The sequence below is a fragment of the Penicillium paradoxum genome, assembly GCF_028828445.1.
Source record: "Penicillium paradoxum strain IBT 22861 chromosome Unknown utg000007l_segment0_segment0, whole genome shotgun sequence".
Taxonomy (NCBI): domain Eukaryota; kingdom Fungi; phylum Ascomycota; class Eurotiomycetes; order Eurotiales; family Aspergillaceae; genus Penicillium; species Penicillium paradoxum.
In genome coordinates this window covers 6,204,300-6,225,017 of record NW_026643185.1, presented here as the reverse complement: position 1 = coordinate 6,225,017, position 20,718 = coordinate 6,204,300, and the positions used below count along the sequence as shown (strand labels likewise).

Here is a 20,718-nt window from a genome sequence, read left to right as displayed (position 1 = left end):
TGAATCGAGGTTGAGTTTCCCATCAAGATTTACACTCTCCAACCGTCGCAATGCATGTGCTCGCTCTCGTGACGGGCCTCGCTGGCATTGCCAGTGCTGCTTGTCCTTATATGACCGGTGAAGCAGGCGACAATCCTCACCTCGCACGCCGAGGGGATGGAGATGCTGCCGGTGACACGGAAGAATTCCTCTCACAGTTCTATCTCAAGGACAAAGATGTATATCTGACCTCTGATGTTGGCGGTCCTATTGAGGACCAGAACAGTCTCAGCGCAGGAGAGCGTGGAGCGACTCTGCTTGAGGATTTCATTTTCCGTCAGAAGATTCAACGCTTCGATCATGAACGAGTATGTTTCCCATGATCCAATCCAAGCTCACAAACTCATGTCTGTTTCTCTCAGGTACCGGAACGCGCTGTTCACGCTCGAGGCGCCGGCGCCCACGGAACATTCACCTCCTATGGGGACTGGTCCAATATCACAGCCGCATCTTTCCTTTCCGCCAAAGGCAAACAAACCCCGATGTTCACACGGTTCTCCACCGTTGCTGGTAGCCGTGGAAGCGCCGATACCGCGCGAGATGTCCACGGCTTTGCCACCCGCTTCTATACCGATGAAGGAAACTTTGGTACGACCGATCCCCCATTGATAAAACGAACGCCGCTAATTCGGGCTTAGATATTGTTGGAAACAACATTCCCGTTTTCTTCATTCAGGATGCAATTCTTTTCCCGGATTTGATCCACGCTGTCAAGCCCCGCGGCGATAATGAGATTCCCCAGGCTGCTACAGCCCATGACTCGGCTTGGGACTTCTTCAGCCAACAGCCTAGTACAATGCACACTCTTCTTTGGGCAATGGCTGGTCACGGTATTCCCCGGTCGTTCCGTCATATGGATGGATTCGGTGTGCACACCTTCCGCTTCGTTACTGACGATGGAAAGACCAAGCTTGTGAAGTTCCACTGGAAGGGCCTGCAGGGCAAAGCCAGCTTTGTTTGGGAGGAGGCGCAGCAGACCGCGGGTAAAAATGCAGACTTCATGCGTCAGGATCTTTTCGAGTCCATCGAAGCTGAGCGTTATCCTGAATGGGAGGTATGTTACTCAGCCAAACGTTGCCGTGATGCACTGGCTAATAGGTTGTTAGCTCGGTGTTCAAATTATGGAGGAAGAAGACCAACTCCGATTCGGATTCGATCTTCTCGATCCTACCAAGATCGTTCCTGAGGAGCTCGTGCCTGTCACAATTCTGGGCAAGATGCAGCTGAACCGAAACCCATTGAACTATTTCGCGGAAACCGAGCAAGTCATGGTACGTCCCAGCCGATCATTACCAGCAGCTCGATACTAATTTCTTAGTTCCAACCGGGCCACATCGTCCGCGGCGTTGACTTCACCGAGGATCCCCTCCTCCAGGGCCGTCTCTTCTCCTACCTGGACACCCAACTGAACCGCAACGGCGGTCCCAACTTCGAGCAACTGCCCATCAACCGTCCCCGGTCCCCAATCCACAACAACAACCGCGACGGAGCTGGTATGTACCCACAAGAATCCCAACCTCACCAAACCTTCATTCCTAACTCCTCCAGGCCAAATGTTCATCCCCATCAACCCCAACGCCTACTCCCCAAACACCCTAAACAGCGGCTCGCCCAAGCAAGCCAACCAAACCGTCGGCAAGGGCTTCTTCACCGCACCCGACCGCAAAGCAAGCGGCAACCTCCAACGCACCGTCAGCTCAACCTTCGAAGACGTCTGGACCCAGCCCCGCCTATTCTGGAACTCCCTCGTAGACGCAGAGAAGCAATTCGTCGTCGACGCAATGCGCTTCGAGCTCTCAAACGTGAAGAGCAGCATCGTGCGCAACAACGCAGTCATCCAGCTCAACCGCATCAGCAACGATCTCGCCAAGCGCGTCGCCCAAGCGATCGGCATCGACGCCCCGAAGCCCGATTCGTCTTTCTACCACGACAACACGACCGCGAACATCGGTGCTTTCGGGCAGAAGCTCGTTAAGCTGGATGGGTTGAAGGTTGCTCTTCTTGCGTCTGTGGATAGCAAGGGTTCGATTGCGCAGGGCGCGAAGCTGCAGTCTGCTCTGTCTTCTGCTGGTGTTGATGTTGTTGTTGTTGCGGAGCGGATGGCGGATGATGTTGATCAGACTTATTCTGCGTCTGATGCAGTGCAGTTTGACTTTGTTGTTGTTGCTGATGGTGCGGAGGGGCTCTTTGGTTCGAAGTCTTTGACGGCTGCTCCTAATGCTAAGGCTTCGGGTGCGTCGTCTTTGTATCCCGCTGGTCGGCCTTTGGATATTTTGCTCGATGCTTTCAGGTTTGGAAAGCCTGTTGGTGCGTTGGGTAAGGGTTCTGCCGCTCTGGAAGCTGGGCAGATCTCTGCGGACCGTGAGGGAGTTTATACTGCTCGCTCTGCGGGAGATGCTTTTGCGAAGGATATCCAAGAGGGACTGAAGACCTTCAAGTTCTTGGATCGGTTTGCCCTGGATCAGTAGAGAGGAGATGCTGGTGATTGTAATTATTTGTATGGATATATCAGATTTAAATACGTGTGACTATGTTCATCTTCTTTCTCTTTACAATTGTGCTATACCCAAGGTTCTAGGAATTGCCCAAATAGGTAGGTGGTAATGTGCATATTCACAAAATTCTTCTTAGTTTCTCAGGACACATGAAAAGCTCAATCAGCGTTTAAAGCCGAGATAAAAATTGCCGACGCCGCCTCATGAAAGGATCAGTCTCCGATACGGCCGCTGCAAAACGCACGTCGATCTTTCTCTTTGGTTTAGTGGCTGAGGAAGAACTGCGCTCCTTGTCTTGCCCGATAATGGCCCATTCGGCAACAGTCGCACCAGTTCCGTTCCTGGCTTCAACATCAACGGAGTCTAGGGCTTGGTTGCCCACAATAAGTAGAGATGCATAGCGTGCTGCTCGTACGGGAGATGACAAAGTCACATTCGTTGTATTGCCAGTGGGGATAGCAATGACATCGAGATTTGTAGTATCGGAGTCGTAGGGATTTGATTGAATGATGTTTGTCATGCTGTGAACAACTGTGTAGTCTGGGCTTTGAGCGGAAAGCGCACTGGAAGGATTCTTCAACGTCACGTTGTGGAAAATCACTGTGGCATTGACAGGAGGTGCCTGTGCCCAGTCAAAGTAGAATCCTGACACCATAGCACCGGCCTCCTCTTCGAAAGACACTGTTACAGCGCTGACATCGGCCGCCAATGAGGGTTGCCACTTTGTAGATGCTGCGCCATCCACCGCAGAAATTGGGAATTGGCCAGGCTCAAATGCATTTGAAGAGGTGACAGCCTGGCACTGCACGAGATTACCTTCCACGGTATTCTCGGATCCAATCTGTCGGTTAGGAATGACAATGGAGCCTTTGGAAGGTAGGCGATAAATAGTGGCATCGGCCTCTGGGCCAGAGTGAATTGTGATTGTTTTGTTGGCAAATCGTTGATCAGCAGTATCCAATGGAGCAGACCCCGTGGCATGGCTGATGGTCGTGTGCGTGTAGTTTGACCATGCTGAAATAGGCCACCCGCGCCAGTAGAAGGTGCGATATCTCAAGTATGGAATCTGAGGAGGCAAGTTCGGATCCACATGAAGGATGTCATCTGGTACCAGCCGCAAGCCAAGATAGCCATATATAGCAACCTGGTTGGCGCCACCATGACCAGTCAAAAATGGATACGCTGGGTGCGTTCCACCATTGATGGTAGCATTGTCTACCATCTGCTCCGATAGTTGAAAAAATGGCGCGCGGGTATAAGGCTTGTAGGAGTATTGAGCATAGGTGTATGCTGAGCAGCCAGAGGGGGCCATCTCATTCGCGACAACAGAAAAGATAGCCCAGGTCATGGCAGGTCCATCAGCGGATTGTTTGGCGGCATACTAGATTTTTTCAGCTTGGGGTTTTCATTCAACTAAACAGGGACAAAATACTCACATAGTCCAAATCATTCAGTGAGTTTTCGGAGGTATAGTTCGCTGTATAACCCAGGGGAAAAGTGACCATAACCACATCAGCTTGCTTGACTACAGCGCTTCCATTCATTGTAGTGAACTCGAGAGTCACATCGTTTTCGCGCAGGATTAAGACGTTATCAGCCATTTGATCCCAGGTCGCATTCTCTTCCAATCCAAAGTCTTTACGGAAGGTGTTTGCATGTTGGAGTGTATCAGCAATCAGCGGCATTGTGAAGCCACCTGCATCAACGTTGTTGGCATACTCGTCCTATGTGTTGTCAGTGTTTTATACTTCGAATATTGAGACATCAAACTTACAGGGTCTGTCATGTTAGTCAATGTCCAATGTGAGCCATTCCGAACTAGCAGATTCGAAAAGAGTGTAGCCGCGGAATCATAGATTGGGAAATGCTTCTCCTTGAAGAGTTTTGTATTGCCACTTGTTACCCATTGGTTGACTAGGGAGATTCCAATATCTCCATTCAAGTGATACTGGTAATCCCAGCAAGCGCCGGTGGCTGTGCAGTTTCCAAAACGGCCACTAGTCCAGGGATAAATTGCAGCCGACGAACTGAAATGTGTCTGATTCTGAGATCCAGAGTACGCAGTCTTAACGTTTTCCTGTGCTTGGGCATATTGGCCCACACGGAAGTTGGTGAACCGCTGAGACGCTTCTGGGTGAGAGGCAACAAGACCTGGTTGCATCCACACATCGGCATCCCAGAATACTTGACCACCATAGGAGTCAGATGTCAAGCCACCAACTGAGATACTGTCCACATTGACCGGTGCTCCTGAAGTGTTGTTGATGGCATTTTTCCCAACGGTATTCTGCAGCAGATAATAAGTGTTAACCACAGAGTTCACTGCAGTATCGATGATAGTGGTATCTGCGGGCAAGGTTCCGTTCGGGAAAGCGTAGTGATCAACAGAGCCTTCAGGCATAACACTGGCCCATTCCATGATATGGGTTCTCACAGACTGGGCATAGCCATTTTTCATGGCGGTGGAAACAGCCTTCTTGGCTGTTTGTTTTGGATCATCAAAAGCATCCGTAGAAGCTACCCCGACATATTTGGTGACGTGAACAACCTGACCGGGCTTGAAAGTCACATCCATAGCTTGCGCAATGGAGGATTTATTAGAATGGACATATGGCTTGTTGGAGACAATCTTGCGCGAGGAAATATCGACATTAGATGACCCAGTGACGTTCGCGTAAACATAGGCCGTAACATTACCAATACCATTCGGCCTCACTGCCGAGAATATCGCACCATTCTCTTGGCCAGTCTCCACGAAGTCTGTGCGAACCGCAGAGGCTCCATCAAGCACATTGACGATGCTCGCCTTTGCTTCTTTGGAGGGAACAATCTCCATATCTACCACGGCCTGGTTGATGTACAGCTTGTGTGCAAGAAGACGGTAGGTGATCTGGTAAGATCCCTTGTTCCCCCCAGGCGTCCATTTATAAGACCAGGCCAAGATTCCTGCTTTGAAGTCGTATGTTGTTCGGAAATTGGAGATGGTCTCGTTATCTACCTTTGCGTCCAGATAAGTACCATCCCCAAGATCCAAGATAATACCCGCCCAATGAGGCACACCACTGATCACACTGTCGCCGCCGTACTGGGACAGCCAGGGAAAGTTGCTGCCATTTGTGGTCGGCTGCGAATCGAAGAACCCGCTGACCGTTGCAAAGGTCTGGCGGGTAGAGAAAAGCGGCCAGCCGTTGATATCATCGGGACTATCAATTTCAAAGAAAGGACCAACACTGGCAACATTGATACCCAAATATCCGTTCGCGACAGATCCTCGGGATTCAAAGCGACCCTGTTCTAATATGGTTGTGCTTAGAAGCCAATTATCTTCGTCCCAGGTCACGTTGTCAAAGCCAGTTTGGTACACATTGTTGCTGAAATTGGCTGCAGAGCTAGGACCAGTATGTGCTCTGAGACTTCTGATGATACGATTGTTGGGAGCGCCACTGGCAAGGTTCAAAAGCAGCGGCAAGACCGCGCATGTGAGGGACTAAGCATAGCGTTAGACGGTCGGCTAAAGTGTACATACGCCAACTCACCTTTAACTGCATATTGCAGTTTTGCCAGCCTGATCAACCAGTTCAAATACTTGGATAATTCCGTTTAGTAGCAAGTAGAACAAAGAAATACGAATGTCACCTTTCGCAGGGGAAGGACGAGCGATCGTGGAGGAAGGAAGATGGGTTTCCAGGAAAGACGGCGATTTAAGAGCACTTTCCCAACTTAGCAAGTGACAAGATGATCCAGGTACGTACATACATGTAGTAATTCAAACTCGCCCAGACCATCTATGAACGCATGGCAAATTGTGGGGTATCATGAGAGTCAAGTTGAGTGGCCGGCTGGTCAGAGGGCCGTTCTCAGTGGGTTATATGACCTCTGCCAACGTTGGAAGTCCACAGAGGTCACCCGTCAGCCAAGGCGTTGACCTGATAAATGTCGTACGAGGCTGGTGGCGTACATTATGGGGACAGTAACGGAAAAGCCGGAAATGCGGGGGCATTCATACAGCAAGGACTGGCTGGCATTGGATGTGAAGACCGAGAGTTTCCGTCGGCATCCTCCACGGCCAAGACCTACCCGGCTTGAGACCGAATCTCCCCAGATCGTCGTCATCGAGTGCAAGAGAAGGTTTGGCGCGACTTCTTTTTGGTTCTAAAGATCCAACCATGTTGAAAGGTGAGTAAACTTTCCGAATGTAGGTTTTAATTTCATCGAGCGACGTTAAAAGCAGGTTAAAGGAGTAAGTGTTAAAGGAATGTAGTTCTTGGGGAGGATGCAATGACGGTTTGGAAGATGGAGGATGCCTCACGTGTCCACTTCACCCACAGAATCCCCATGGATTCTTTCCCTTGTACGGAGTAGATATATGTAGATTTTACATCTGAGCAGTATGACCATACTGGAACAAATTCGAGTGTTTTATCAACTTTCCGGGTTAAGCTAGTTCATTCCATTTCATCATCCACTCTCACATCTGATCGATCTTTCCTACAAGTTCGCATGATCCCCAGTGTCTACACCTAAAGATACTTATCAGGTAGGGGGTTTGAGTGGCTCTGGGTGCGACTGGGGCACAATACGAGCGATTGCTTGGGATGTTACTTCAAGCACGCTGGTAGCAGTTCCTGCTGCCAATGCTCTGACATGTCATTCATTCGTGACCATCCACATGGATTTGGATTTGCATGACACGAACACGCGTCGAAGCCAACGCTTCGCTCAAGATGGTTGGCAAAGGTCTAGACGGGCTTTGTGTGCTTTGCCTGATTGAGCCTCAGGTTCAGCCTTCAGTGGCGTTGTTTCCGTCGCCGGAATCTTCGCGAAGCTCACTAGGAGCAGCCGACGAAATCTGGCTTCGCTGTGGGACAGCGTTGCTCGACCTTGCGTTTACAGTGATCGCTTTCTCGCCCACAAACATATCACCGGGCCATTCTTCTTTGCATACTGGGCACTTCTCTGCTTGCTGCATACGGAAGAAGTTGCGCATGCAGTGGTTATGAAGTCGACCGTTGCAATCATGGTCACCACAGCGTTGGCCCTGGATATCTCGGTTAGGCATGTTTGATACGATTTGAGATTGATACTTACCACAGTGATAATCTCTTGGCAGGCAGCACAAAATTTGATACGCTCCATGACTCGGCCATCGTAATTCTCGTCGTTATACGTCAGGACCAGCCAGCCCCGCAACTCCATCAGCGCTCGTGGTGTGAGACTAAGATATCCACTTCGGCTCTTCTGGAGCCAGCCCTCTTCGATCAAGCGGATAATCAGCGTTTCTGCTTGAGTCATGCGTAATGACTGGACCGCTGCGGTTTGGGTCTGTGTTGAGTCGTTACTGGTGGACAGCCGACCGCTCGATGGAGCTTTGTGTAGTCCAACTGCTTGCATCTGTGAGGCCGCCATGCCTTCAAATAACCGGGTGTTATTTGTGTCGAACATATAGTCGAGCAACCGCTTGACGAAGGCGATCTCGTCTGGGGAATAAGTCGTCGCAAGTTGCGTCAGAGCATCACTTGTAGTGTTGACAAGCGCATAAACTCGCGCTGGTGCTGGCTGTGTGTCATCTGTCTGGATTGGCTGTGGGGCTTGAGGCAAAGAGCTTCTGATCTCTAGGTCGAACGGTGAAACCGCAGTATTAGCCGCCGACACATAGTCCAAGAACCGATCTTCGGTAATATCTTCGGGATCCACCGTTTGTTCCTCTGCTCAGTAGTTCCAGCGTTAGCAATTGTTGCCGTTCACAATGCGGGGCCCAGGTAAGATCCAAGTACCAGATACTGTCAATATCGCAGCCAGGATGGGTTGTGCATCTTCAAAAGTCATAGATGAGCGGGCCATGAACGCCTGGAGAAAGGCGCGGTTGCTGTCGTTGTATTCAGACATATTTACGACGTTGATTTAAAATCTCAAGACAGCAGAGTTTGCGAAATTAGTCAATTCGGAACTCTTTGTGCCAACAGAGCATTGGCTTTAAGCGCGATCCGACGCGCTCGCGTGGCTGCCGATGGAAGAAAGATAAGAACTCCCGATAAGGATGCTTAGTAAATTGACTTTGGGCGGGTCTAAGGCATCCATATACATGTGCCTCAGGCACAATATCACTGTCAGCGCAGTATATAAGCTCCCTACATGGCTATAAACAGGAACCTTGGTTTTTGTTGTGGCCTAGTGGTACTTTGCTGTGTTTTTCACACTGATAATACTGATAATCACCCATCAACCTACCCACATATATGGAGTAGATATATCAAACCTACATTCTGCCAGTAATGAAGAATCAGAAGGTTTCTATCTATATCTTTCTCTCATAGTGGGCTGTTGACACACACATACATATAGATTATGCATAAAAACATCATGACCACTCTGGCCGACAAGCTCGCTTGAGCCTTGAAAGCGAGGCAAGGGGAATAAGCAGTACATCGAAGTCTTTATACAATTTAGCTCAAGTCATAGTCTGGACGTTAGCTTCCAATGTTTTTCCAGCATTTTAATGATATTCCTATCCCGATATAGCTTGCGATAAATCTAGAACGATTTCTCTAGTAGAAGAATTTCCGATGAATGCGAAAGGTCCTGCTGATAATTGGAGCCTAGATGATCAATATTATGATTCTTAAATAGATAGCTATGATTATGACGGTGCAATAATCCGTAAATCGCATAGTCTATGGTTATGAAGCGCTGGATACAGATTAGAGATGATGATATAATCTAGCGTTCGCGTGTTCCAAGGATGAGATGTTGGTGATTAACACATAGAACGGCCCTCCATATATAGTTAAGCCGAGTTGTTTGCAGACCATCTAGCAAAAAGTAAGCCCTTAACCGCATCTTCAACACTATTGGACAAAATCGAACATCCCTAGGCCATTTTCAGGGGAGAAGTATGTATATAACATACCTAGACTACGGCTATGTGAGCCTGATGAAAATATACGCGTAATTCAATAAAGCGGAGGTATTCAGGAACAGGTCTAAACCGTATGTACATGAGCTCTTCTCCTGGCCCCGTGGGATGTACCGCGTAGCATTATGTATAGGCCTTGCAGCGCTCATTTGAAACGTCAGGAGCACAGCCATTTCTCAACCTTGACACGAGAAGACAGAAAAGATGAAGGTGAAGTCTCGGCCTATCACGCTATCTGTTCTCTCGATACTCCCATCGGTCGATGCAATCACATTCTCCAGCCTTGAAGCTACAGGCAAGCACCATGCCACCTCCGAGCCACCACAGCCCACTCCCAAGATGCAGTTATATCGGCGTAATCATCCATTTTCACATACGACCATGATCGATAGCCCAGATGCATGCGGATGGCTTCGCCCTGATGAAGATACTAGTAAGTATAATGGGAAAGTAGCATGACATGTATCCAGTTGACGGATTGACAAAAGGCTGGCTTTTGACACGGTTGATAGTCGCTCCCGATGCTGTGCTCCCATATGGGTGTGATGAGGGTTACAGTTGCGGCTATCATTTGTCCAACACCGCTTTCCCTGGTATGGCGGGATGTTGCCTCGACGGTGATTGTTACAACTTTCAAGCCACTTGTTATAATAGAACCCAAGTCTCTGCGACACCATCATTGGCTTCAGGTAACACGGCCTTTGCTGTCTTTTGCACCGAAGCTACCGCACCAGAGTGTAGGACGTTGATCTGAGAAGGTCATGATTGGGCTCATTACGCCTGCGATTCGAACCCCCGTGTGACAACCATTTATACGGTGTCAACATGGGACAAACCTGTGAACGGGACAATACTCACGGTCAGTCAACATCTCACAGAGATAGACGATGATACCCTGAGCACGTACTCAGCTTCATTCAATATATCAACCGCGGTATCGAAGCTAGTCCCCGAGGCGTCGCAGACGAATGCTATGACTGAAATCACGACTTCCGTGCCACCAGTCTCGGGTAGCTCATCTACCTCTCCGGGCACGATTGCGGGTGCTGTTGTTGGAAGTGTTGCAGGCGCCGGTGGTATTGTAGCCGGTGCCATGTTCCTAATTCTGAAGAGGAAGAAACACCAACAGGCTCAGTCAAATGATGCTAGGAATGTCACAGACCAGAAGGACCAGTCATGTCACTCTGGTTGGGAGAAGCCGCAAGCTGTGGAGGTTGAGGGAAGCACCCCGGCTCATGGGGCTGCAGCCGTCTCAGGAAATAATGCACCACGTGAACTTAATCCTACTCACCTCATTTTCGAGTTACCAACACTGGATGAGGCAAACCGTCATTGAGCGTGGTCGAACCTTGCAGCAAAAGCCAACCTGTATCACCCATGAGGTCGTTCTTCATTTTTTTCGAAACATATCCCTTTTGATAGATGCAGATAGTCTCGTTTAATATCGTCAGTTATCACTGGGCATCTAGTCTGGTCTGAATCTACCACGGTAATACTCCATTAAATGCAGTTGCAAAATATAGAAATCGATCTAACAAACAATTTACGTACAAGGTCAATGATAAAATGCATACATTTGTATGATTCGAATCGTCCAGAAGTCTAACGGATTTAAAGATTTGAGCAAAGTCTTCATATACAAAGCTACCGAGCCATAGTGAAATAGAATAACCGCGAACCCCTTGGAAACCTGGGGAAACCTCACATGATTGATCAACATGCAGGATTGATGTTCATCTACGCGAGGAAAAATCAAAAGAAGATTTGTTCATTCAGTTTGGCTGTGAGTTACTGATCGCGCAAGTCTGATATCATGAAACGCAAATGCCAATCAAGAAAAGTAAAGACCGAAACCCCATACCTAGACGCGCCGCTGCGCAAAGGAAAGGAATCGAACCACCGACTGATATCGCCAAACGCCAAAGAATTGAATAGAAGATAACAACAATGAAGAAAGGTCAAGAGCCGCAGCACACCGCTAGTATCTGCGCCGGGTGGGCTCGGGGCTGGGGCTTCGGCTGGCACTGCGAGGATCTCTGCCACGTTCCTTGAGCCACTTCTTGGTGCTGAGACGCAACTCGCGGTCGACATCGGCCGAAGGATCTTTCCGGTGAATGAAATTGCAGAATCCCCCTCGTACACATCCTTCGCCGCTATTGAGACGACAACAAGCTTCTCGGAAATCCGTGACGGGTGATAATTCGCAATAAATCGGGCGTGCTGCATACCAGCGGGAATTGAGCTCGTCGCATGCTGACTGCGCATCTTCTTCGTATTTGAATCGGCCATAGACGTTACCGATGAGGTCTATTGTCGCGAAACCAGATGTCAGTAGGGAATTGGATATTTCAAGTAGAGCAATTACTTACGGTCATTGTTGTTGTCGCAGATGACCAACTCCTCGAGTTCACCGAACTTGCACAGCTCACACCATACGTCCTCGTAGAACGCGTCGAAATGGTTCTGCATCTGACTGGGGTTCATCTTGTTCTTGGGGTCGTAGGCCGGATTCTGGTACATGTTCGGCATAAGGATAGTCTGCGAGTACGAAGGCTTCACATGCTTGCGGGAGCAACGATCACCGTGTCGGCATGCGCCGATCTTGTAGTAGAACGAGCAATTGACCTTGTCCTGCTCGGTACCGAAAATGGATGCGAGGTAGTTGGCCATGATGGATGATTGTCAAGCTTCGGTGTGGTCTGGTGAAGTTGTGGGGAGAGACGCGTCGAGCTGTTGAGAGTGTCTCAAAGGGAGCAGACACAGATGAAAGGAGGGCTAAGTTGCTTTGACAGCTGGATGATATCGGATGCCCGAAGTTTCTGGAGAGCTCGAGTGGCGCGAATATGGATGACTAAACCTGGGGAGCTGGTCGGATTATCCATGTTCCGTGATCACAATGTCAGGGACAATCCCCGGATTATATATAATCCGATGGGCAATGTATACAATGTACTCCGTACTCCGTACTTGGACTTAGAATTCAAGTCTGCATTTGTGACGAGTTTTACCACTTGCATATTGAGTTTCGCTCTAAAAAAGCTCTATGTTCTATTGCCTATCTGAGACACCATATCTAACTCCTATCGCCCAAATCAGAGAATATAAAAACATCTACCAGCTGATTCACAGTTTAGAGCTAGGACCTTTGTCCTGAACTGCCAATCCGCTTACATCCACTGACAGCTTTTGCTTCTTAATCATCTCAGAAACAATCTTTCCAGTTCCCAGGCTCAGAGAGATCCCCCAAGGTCCATGTCCAGACGCTATGAAAACACCTCCCTTGGGGCTTGCTCGTACTCCTCCCAAAGAGTGGTCCTCGACTCGGCCTATTGTTGGGACACCAGTAGTTCCTACTGGACGGAAGCATAGGCCTTCACGAACAATCTCTAGGTCGTCTGTGTTGACTGCATCATCAGTAGCCTCGGTCGTACCCTTGGGGGGCTCTCCCATCAAACGAACTGCGACATCTTTGAGTTTTTGCATCTCGGCAGGGTCAAAAAGATGCTTGGTATCTGCGACACAAGAGGGAAGTTTCATCGTGGTGTTGTTGAGGCCGGCAATATAAATCTCACCACCCTCCCTGAGGAAGATCTCGGGGCTGAAACCGCATGACGGAGGGTGTGTTGTGAATACCGCATCGCTCCTTTCGCCGTGCACATTTCTCTCGTGCTCCATCGTATACCGAGGGGAGCGAACGACCAGCGAATAACCAGCCAAGGGTGAGATATCGAATGATACCCGAGAGGAAGGGAACAGGTCCCTGAGTACCTGTGGGGTCCACGATCCGACACTCAGGACAAGGTTGGTACATGGGATTATCGACTCCTTGTTGGAATCCAAGGACACAATCTTGACACCCGTAATCATGCCATTCCCATCCTTGATCACTGCCGTGGCCTGGGATGGGTTATGAAGCTTGACGCCACGGGAGATAGCATCATCCATAAGGAATTGGCTCAGCCGCAACGGATCCCTGATTGACATTAACAAACTATCCGCAACATGCTTCATTCGAACACTCACGCCTGGGCCACGGTTCCTTCCTGGCTGATCTTCTCTAGAATCCCTTCTTTCTGCTTCGTTAACCACTCCGGAAATTGAACCGGAGCAGTATCTTCGGATCCGGATGCAGTCTCTGCTCTACTGGTCCCGGTTCGCAACCAATCGTCACCGCGGGGACCACCTCGCTTGCGCTGGGCAACGGTATCCAAATTGTATGCTGTTCCTTTCATAAATCCCCACTTCTTGTTTCCATCCCGCGTGGCGGCGAGCTCATGGTGCATGTCAAAAGACAGAGCAGCAAGAGGGGCGAGAGACGGCTCGAACCAATCTCTAGCTAGGAAACCAGCAGCATATCCCGAGGCTGATGTGAACAGCTCTGGAGATTGTTCAATGATATGAATCTCGCCTTCTGGCTGATTGGCAGATAAATAGTAACCAATTGAGGCTCCAATGATGCCTCCTCCCAGGATAACGGTCGACATGTTTGCTATTGTGGGTGCGAAATCAAAAATGTCCACTGCAGATGTGGTCGAAATCAAGTGTCGGTCAATATCTGCGATCAATGCTCAAGGGTGGAGATCGCTCCAGATGAAATTCCTCGGCAATCTAAGAATTTCTCTCTCGGCTCCTTTGCACCGGCCCGGCAGTATATATATGTCCAAGCTGCGGATGGAAATTCGGGGAGGATTTTTATGACTTGGCATATTAGATAATGATCCACGGGACCCAGCATTTGCCATTGTGTGTGCTGGGCTCTGTGTGGTTCAAATACCATGCGCTATGGAGTACGTGAGAGGCGATCGCAAAACTTGACTCCCTTGGGGAGGTTCCCCAAAGGCTGTCTTATCGAAAGTGGATCTGTCGGATCGCTTTTCTTAAAATGGTATGGCTTTATTGTCACTCCCGAGGTCGCTTCACTACATCGTAAATTGGTGTACGGAGTACACAACACATAAGAATGTATCAAGGAAAATACATGTACGGATGTACTCCGTACGTGTAGGTACTCACAGGGATGTGTGCACGGCTTGCCGATATCATGTGATATCCTTATTCTCGTTCAATCTGTTCAAGTTGCGGTCGAGAGAGATCGCTCATCATAGCCCGATTTTGAATATCATCCCTTTAAAATACCAAAATTCATCTGCCGAAAAATGATAGATATCTGGAAATAACCTTATCCAATGAGATATGATAAAACCTACTTCAAATGCAGCATACTGAATGTTATATGACATGACGTTGACAGCCCTCCATAGTGAACAGGACAACCGCCCGCAATGCGATTAATAAGCCCCGCACTGGATCACGGCGCTCTGTGTTTTCGTTCCCTGCCATAATTGATACCCAGCATTGAAGACATCTAACACAAATAGTGCATAATAATTTGAGAGTAAGTCATCCCAAATACCTATCTAGATCCCTACATTTTCATCAGTCCTTGATTTGTCGGCTTTGGTCGACTCAAGTTTTGCCCGACGATCCCAGATAGGCCAGACGTCTTGATGGAATGTATTCCTAATCACTCGAATGATTTGGCATATGAGGCCGTTCCAGTTCCAAGAAAGCATCCACCATGCTACTGGGATTTTGAGTTTCATATTCTATCCAGCATCCACCCGTTGTGGCGTTTATTTTCACCTAGAAATTTCGTACCGCTGACACCACTTTAGCATTTATCAAAATGGCAGCCAAGACCATCATTGTGACAGGAGCCTCAAGAGGTAATAATACTCTTCAAGCCTCATGCATGGCAATTCGTTAACATCACCCCTCTAGGCATCGGTCTTGCAGTGGCTAAGTATCTGCTTACGGCGCCTCAATCCCACAATGTTGTGGTAGTAGCCCGCAGCGTTGAGCCCCTCCAAAAGCTGAAGGAACAATATGGCAAGCAGGTGGCAGTTGTGAATGGCGACTTGTCAGACTTCTCTCTTCCCCAAAAGGCCGTTGACACAGCTATCAGCACATTTGGCGGACTCGACGGAATGGTCCTCAACCACGGCGTGCTAGGCCAGGTCGGCAAAATCGCCGACTCCGATCCTCAGCAGTGGAAAGAAGCCTTTGATATCAATTTTATCAGCCTAGTCGCTTTCGTATGGGATCTATAATCTACGTTCTCACCATTCACTACTGACATGCACTAGGCCACAGCGGCTCTCCCGGCTCTCCGTGAGTCCAAGGGAAAAATTATTTTCACGTCTTCTGGAGCAGCTGTCAACGCTTACCGTGGTTGGGCTCTCTATGCTGCCACCAAGGCCGCCATGAACAACTTTGCCATGAGCCTGGGTGCTGAAGAACCCGACGTCACCTCAGTGTCTATCAGGCCTGGTATGGTTGACACCGAAATGCAACGAGCTCTGCGGGAAGACCATGCTACAGCATTGGATGCCGAGATGCACTCCAAATTCACTGGCGTCCACAAGGATGGCAAGTTGCTCAAGCCCGAGCAGCCCGGTCATGTCATGGCCAAGCTGGTGCTCGATGCGCCTAAGGAAATCAGCGGTCGTTTCTACTCGTATGTGATATCCCACACAGATTACGCGAAATGTACTAATAATTGGCAGATGGAACGACAAGGACCTCGAGGGTTTCCAGGAATAAGAATATCATTGATAGCTAGCATAAAGTCTGTTCATATCTGTATTCTTTATAGTAAGTCAGTAACGATCACCATAAAACAATGAGTGGGATATTCAAGACATTGATTGGTTACAAGTCAGTCGAAAGATGAAAAGCAATACATTTTAGAAGCATTAGGCGCAGTGCACCTTCATGTTTAGCATGGAATGTAAAGGTATACATCATGTAATTGGATCTCAAAATATAGCAAAATTTCTGCGCGTACCTTTTTAAATACACAGATGTAAAGATTCCATGCTCCCAAAAAGGTATTCTGTTCAATGTGACCCAACTGGGGAACCCCAAGATCCAAGCTACGAGATTGTGTCCCTGTGAAATTCTTCAATAATGTTAGCAACAGCTTCAAACAAATGAATGAGATGCAAATAGGCAGAATTGATAAGATCAGAGAGTCCGTTTGGCTAGGACAGGTAACGTCACCATGGAATGTATGATAGGGGCGACAACAAGGTTCATCATGATAAAAGCGGGAAAAGGAGATTTCAAGCAAAAACTTACCATTAGTGTGTGGCCTTGGAAAGAGTCAAGCTCATTTGAAAGACTCTTTCCAAGGTAGTTGGAGGAGAATGAAGACTGATGAAGAAGAAGCAATTGGGAAAAAAATTCAGCGGCATTTATGTAGTTGAAAGCGGTGAGATAGTGCCGGCAAGAAAATGTACTTAACTCCGTGGCGCGCCTGTGATGGGCCTTGAAACTTTGAGCCCCACGCAAAAAGATCAAAGAAATTAAAGTCGCATCTCTTTGTCGCGTTTATCTCTTGAAATATCTCCTTGACGTCCATTTATCGATCTAACATTAGATCACCTGATTCGCCATGTCTGACCGGGAGTTCAACTGTGAGTGTATTCCAGATCTTGGCCGCCTGCGCGCACCCTGCTGACCTGTATGAATAGCAAACGATGACCTGTCGCTGCCCAAAGGTATGGCACAATATCGCCGTTCCATCGTGTTTTGATGGTTGTATATATTACTGCTATTTGGGACATTATATATTCATAACCCATCTGTGCACTTGCAGCTTCACATACGCGTTTGCTAGCATTTACTAACACATCTGTCATAGCGACGGTCCAAAAGATTATCACTGAGATCTTGCCTCCTAGCTCTGGTCAAACCTTCTCTAAGGATGCGCGCGACTTACTGATGGAATGCTGTGTCGAATTTATCACCTTGATCTCCTCCGAAGCCAATGATATCAGTGAGAAGGAAGCCAAGAAGACTATTGCTTGTGAGCATGTGGAAAAGGCATTGCGGGATCTTGGGTTCAGTGATTATATTGCCGATGTACTCGCTGTTGCCGAAGAACACAAGCAGCAGTTGAAGGTATGTTTATATTGCTTGGGATTGTGGACTGGGCGCAGGCTGACCTCGCTGGTTTCAATTATAGTCACGAGAGAAGAAGCAGAGCAAGATGGAGCAGAGCGGCCTGACAGAAGAGGAGCTTCTACGCCAACAACAGGAGCTGTTCCGATCAGCGACTGACAAATATCATGCCGTTCCAGAATAGAAACACCTAAGACTCGTGCTGGTCATAGAGTGAAAAGGATGTTGGCGTTTTCTTCCACCGGATATGTGGGCCTGGAGTTTTTGTCTTTTTTTATTTCCTTCGATGGATTCTGATCTTTCCCCTTTTTTGTTTCGAGAATGGTTTGGGCTAGGATATTTCTAATGACGCGAAAGCGCCTAATGCATTAGTGAATTGCATATGATTTGAACGTTCAATGGACATAGGGAGTTTCCTTCTAGTAGTCTCGAAAAGAATGTAAATTAGGTAACAATTGGAGTTGTGTCAATTGCTTTGTTGATTTAAAGCTACCTTATTCTGAATAGGCTAGCTGATATAAGGTATGGTTCTATGGATCTATGATGGATCATGTCAAAGTGGCGGATGTTACCTACATGTAACCATGTGTACTTTCAGTTGGATTTCAGAAGTAATTCATATTTACCTATTCAATCATCCGAAGAATCCATTTGACTGATTGTTTGCGTTTTGGCAAATCTGCGTAAATCAACGTGTGGTACTACGTACACATCTTCCATTCGGAGACAACTCCCGTCCCCAAAACCTCCAAAGCACGTGACCTTTGATCCATTTCACACGCTAAGCCGCAATGGGAGGAAAGCGCAACCAACGCAAATCGAGCCACAGCGGAGCTCCCGTGCGCAATCATCGCTTGTCGCAACGCTCATTGCCACCGAGAAAGATGCCTCCCTTCAAGGATGAGCATATCCTGGTATGATTGGCTCCCGCTATTATTTTGCTCAGAATTAACCGACTCGTCTAGCTAATTGCGCCAGGTTCGCAAGTGACCTTGGCGCAGCTTGGTCTCCCCGAAACATTCACGCCCGCGCGATTCCGATTCCCAACGCGCATGTTCCCTGCCGAGAAGAAGGGAGAATATGAGCCTTATCGTGTTCACGAGAGACGTCAAGTGGTCAAGGTCAACAATGGCACGGAAGCCCCTAAGCCCGATGTGGAGATGAAGGACGCTGAGCCCGTCGCGGCTGATAGTGCCCCAGCCACAGAAGATACCACCAAACCCGATGGAAATCCTGAAGAAAATGGCGAGTCAGCCAAGACTATTGAAGAGGTCTTTTACGAGGAAGATCCGACATCCGATGAAGGGGCAATCTACCCGATCGAGAACGGGCGCATCGTCGACTGGCCCTGTTTCTTCGCCCTGCTTACTCACATCCATAACACCTTGAGCCCACCTTTCCACACCCCAATTATGCTCATTGGTGAGCCTGTCTGGTCTGCACGCGATCGCGAGGCAATCGCTCAATTCGTCTTTGAGAAGTTCAAGGCACCCGCATTTAGTCTTATGGACTCTGCCCTTGCAGCTTGCTACGGCTATGGTACAGCTACAGCCACTGTTGTAGATGTTGGTAAGGGCAAAGTTGACGTTACTGCCGTGACCGATTTCTCGGTCAACGACCACGGTAGGGGAATTGCACTAGAGGGATGTGGTGGAGATGCCATGACCGATCGTCTTGTCGAGCTGCTTGGTCCGAAGGGATTCACGAGAGAAATGTGCGAGCAACTCAAGCGAAGTAACATCGCGGAGATTCTGCCCACGGGAACACCGTTGCCTGGATCTTCTGCTACTGCACGCCAGGGCGCCAACCCTGCTGCTGCCGCCTCGACAGGTGGATCAGATGCGAACGAGTCTGCTCCCCGTGGTCCAGGTGACGGCACTCAGACAGGAATAGAGGGAAGTAATGTTGATGAGGATGAGGGTGTCCTTGATGTCGCTGCGATTGTCAGTGGCAACACCACTGAATACCTTGCCAATATTGAGAAAGAAAAGACGACTACCAAGAAAGGTGCAGCTGATCCTAAAGGAGCCCGTTTGCCCAACTCGAAGAAAGAGAAAGCGTCCTTCCAATTCGAGGAGTTTGTTCAACTGGAAGGAGAGAAGGCGGGAGCCCACGGCTCTCGGCAGTACATCCGTCATACTCGTGACATCGAAGTTAGTGTCGAACGTTTCCTCTTGACATCGCCTCGTTCAAAGACTGGGGACCGCCTTAGTGGTGGTATTCTAGAAGATATCGCGACTCAGATCCACCACACTATCCTTGCTGTCCCAGATGCTACAAAGCGAAGCGAGCTTTGGGACTCTTTAATTATCGTTGGATGCGGAAGCAAGGTAAAGGGTATGTTTTCCTCCCCCGGCAGCACCCATAGCTTAAGCCTTTGCGCTAACATATGAACAGGCTTCACTCAGGCTCTGCTCGCTGTCATCACACAGAAGTTCATACTTTCTCCGTCCGCCACTATCTTCACATCTGAAATTCCTTCCAACTTCACCACACCTCTTCCAACTGGTGGCACCAATACACCGGCACCCATGGGTCAGCCTGGGCCAATGTACCACCCGGCAGCACATGGAGTGAATCCTCTCCTTGTAGCAGCGACTCACAACAATCCTGGTATGCCCGGTGGTATGCCTGGTACACCCTCCATGGACCCCAGCATGGCATCACACTACCGGTCAACCGGCCACTCTCAAACTCCAACCTCAGTCAAGACTTTGAAGCTTCCCGAGTATTTCCCAGACTTCAAAGACCAAGGCAACAGCAACGCTCCCGGTGCGAGCAGTGGTGGTGCTGGGCCCAACGCATCTGGCGCGTCCCAGGGTGGTCGTGGAATGGAAGAGGCCATTTTCCTTGGTGCCCAGATGGCTGCCAAGGTCTTCTTTGTTCTTGATCAGGGTCTCAGCAAGGGATACATGAGCCGGGCCGAGTATAACGAGAGCGGGCCGTCTGCAATTCACGAATATATTCTGTAATACTTGCAGATTCAACGGATCAATAATTCATGCTGTTTTTATTGCATTTTTCTTTCGCCTATCGGTATCGGGCCCCTTCGTCTTGGCGAAGTTTTCTGGTTTGTATCTGAAATATTTTTGTTTTACCTTATGTACGCTATGATTCTAGAACAGCCATCTTGGAATGCAGGCGTAGAATTGGGGGGAGTTTGGTCTAGGTTTTGTCAAAATATTTCAAACCGGGTATCCTGTACTCGATTCATTTCATCTTTCCGGTGTAGTTCATACTGGCTGCTATACCGACACGCGAATTTGTATACATAAAACATCGGGATGGATGGATCTTTCCAGAAGG

General features: G+C 48.7%; 9 protein-coding genes across 9 annotated transcripts; 5 read left to right on the top strand and 4 right to left on the bottom strand.

The window, feature by feature from the left end:
- Nucleotides 1-50: 50 nt before the first annotated feature.
- On the top strand, nt 51-2,507 carry cat1 (catalase catB; the record flags this gene model as incomplete). Its single annotated transcript, XM_057180819.1, has 6 exons — nt 51-347; nt 402-627; nt 678-1,093; nt 1,146-1,310; nt 1,358-1,532; nt 1,588-2,507. The coding sequence occupies 6 exons, from the start codon at nt 51-53 to the stop codon at nt 2,505-2,507; spliced, it is 2,199 nt and encodes a 732-aa protein (XP_057029205.1).
- Nucleotides 2,508-2,703: 196 nt separating this feature from the next.
- On the bottom strand, nt 2,704-6,082 carry treA (alpha,alpha-trehalase treA; the record flags this gene model as incomplete). Its single annotated transcript, XM_057180818.1, has 4 exons — nt 2,704-3,915; nt 3,971-4,258; nt 4,309-6,021; nt 6,071-6,082. The coding sequence occupies 4 exons, from the start codon at nt 6,080-6,082 to the stop codon at nt 2,704-2,706; spliced, it is 3,225 nt and encodes a 1,074-aa protein (XP_057029204.1).
- A 1,232-nt stretch (nt 6,083-7,314) lies between these two features.
- Nucleotides 7,315-8,420, bottom strand: N7457_009774 (non-structural maintenance of chromosomes element 1 family protein; the record flags this gene model as incomplete). The annotated part of the gene is made up of 3 exons (XM_057180817.1): nt 7,315-7,572; nt 7,623-8,239; nt 8,309-8,420. The coding sequence occupies 3 exons, from the start codon at nt 8,418-8,420 to the stop codon at nt 7,315-7,317; spliced, it is 987 nt and encodes a 328-aa protein (XP_057029203.1).
- Nucleotides 8,421-10,420: 2,000 nt separating this feature from the next.
- On the top strand, nt 10,421-10,783 carry N7457_009773 (uncharacterized protein; the record flags this gene model as incomplete). Its single annotated transcript, XM_057180816.1, has 1 exon — nt 10,421-10,783. The coding sequence occupies one exon, from the start codon at nt 10,421-10,423 to the stop codon at nt 10,781-10,783; it is 363 nt and encodes a 120-aa protein (XP_057029202.1).
- Nucleotides 10,784-11,425: 642 nt separating this feature from the next.
- On the bottom strand, nt 11,426-12,117 carry N7457_009772 (zinc finger CCCH domain-containing protein; the record flags this gene model as incomplete). The annotated part of the gene is made up of 2 exons (XM_057180815.1): nt 11,426-11,754; nt 11,817-12,117. The coding sequence occupies 2 exons, from the start codon at nt 12,115-12,117 to the stop codon at nt 11,426-11,428; spliced, it is 630 nt and encodes a 209-aa protein (XP_057029201.1).
- A 453-nt stretch (nt 12,118-12,570) lies between these two features.
- Nucleotides 12,571-13,931, bottom strand: N7457_009771 (NAD(P)/FAD-dependent oxidoreductase; the record flags this gene model as incomplete). The annotated part of the gene is made up of 2 exons (XM_057180814.1): nt 12,571-13,420; nt 13,471-13,931. The coding sequence occupies 2 exons, from the start codon at nt 13,929-13,931 to the stop codon at nt 12,571-12,573; spliced, it is 1,311 nt and encodes a 436-aa protein (XP_057029200.1).
- A 1,202-nt stretch (nt 13,932-15,133) lies between these two features.
- Nucleotides 15,134-16,050, top strand: N7457_009770 (SDR family oxidoreductase; the record flags this gene model as incomplete). The annotated part of the gene is made up of 4 exons (XM_057180813.1): nt 15,134-15,173; nt 15,229-15,542; nt 15,594-15,964; nt 16,014-16,050. 4 exons carry the CDS (start codon nt 15,134-15,136, stop codon nt 16,048-16,050), a joined length of 762 nt encoding a protein of 253 aa, XP_057029199.1.
- An 853-nt stretch (nt 16,051-16,903) lies between these two features.
- nctB (negative cofactor 2 transcription regulator complex subunit NCB2) lies at nt 16,904-17,596 on the top strand (the record flags this gene model as incomplete). The annotated part of the gene is made up of 4 exons (XM_057180812.1): nt 16,904-16,925; nt 16,983-17,009; nt 17,153-17,412; nt 17,477-17,596. 4 exons carry the CDS (start codon nt 16,904-16,906, stop codon nt 17,594-17,596), a joined length of 429 nt encoding a protein of 142 aa, XP_057029198.1.
- Nucleotides 17,597-18,203: 607 nt separating this feature from the next.
- Nucleotides 18,204-20,384, top strand: N7457_009768 (uncharacterized protein; the record flags this gene model as incomplete). The annotated part of the gene is made up of 3 exons (XM_057180811.1): nt 18,204-18,326; nt 18,378-19,749; nt 19,810-20,384. The coding sequence occupies 3 exons, from the start codon at nt 18,204-18,206 to the stop codon at nt 20,382-20,384; spliced, it is 2,070 nt and encodes a 689-aa protein (XP_057029197.1).
- Nucleotides 20,385-20,718: the final 334 nt, after the last annotated feature.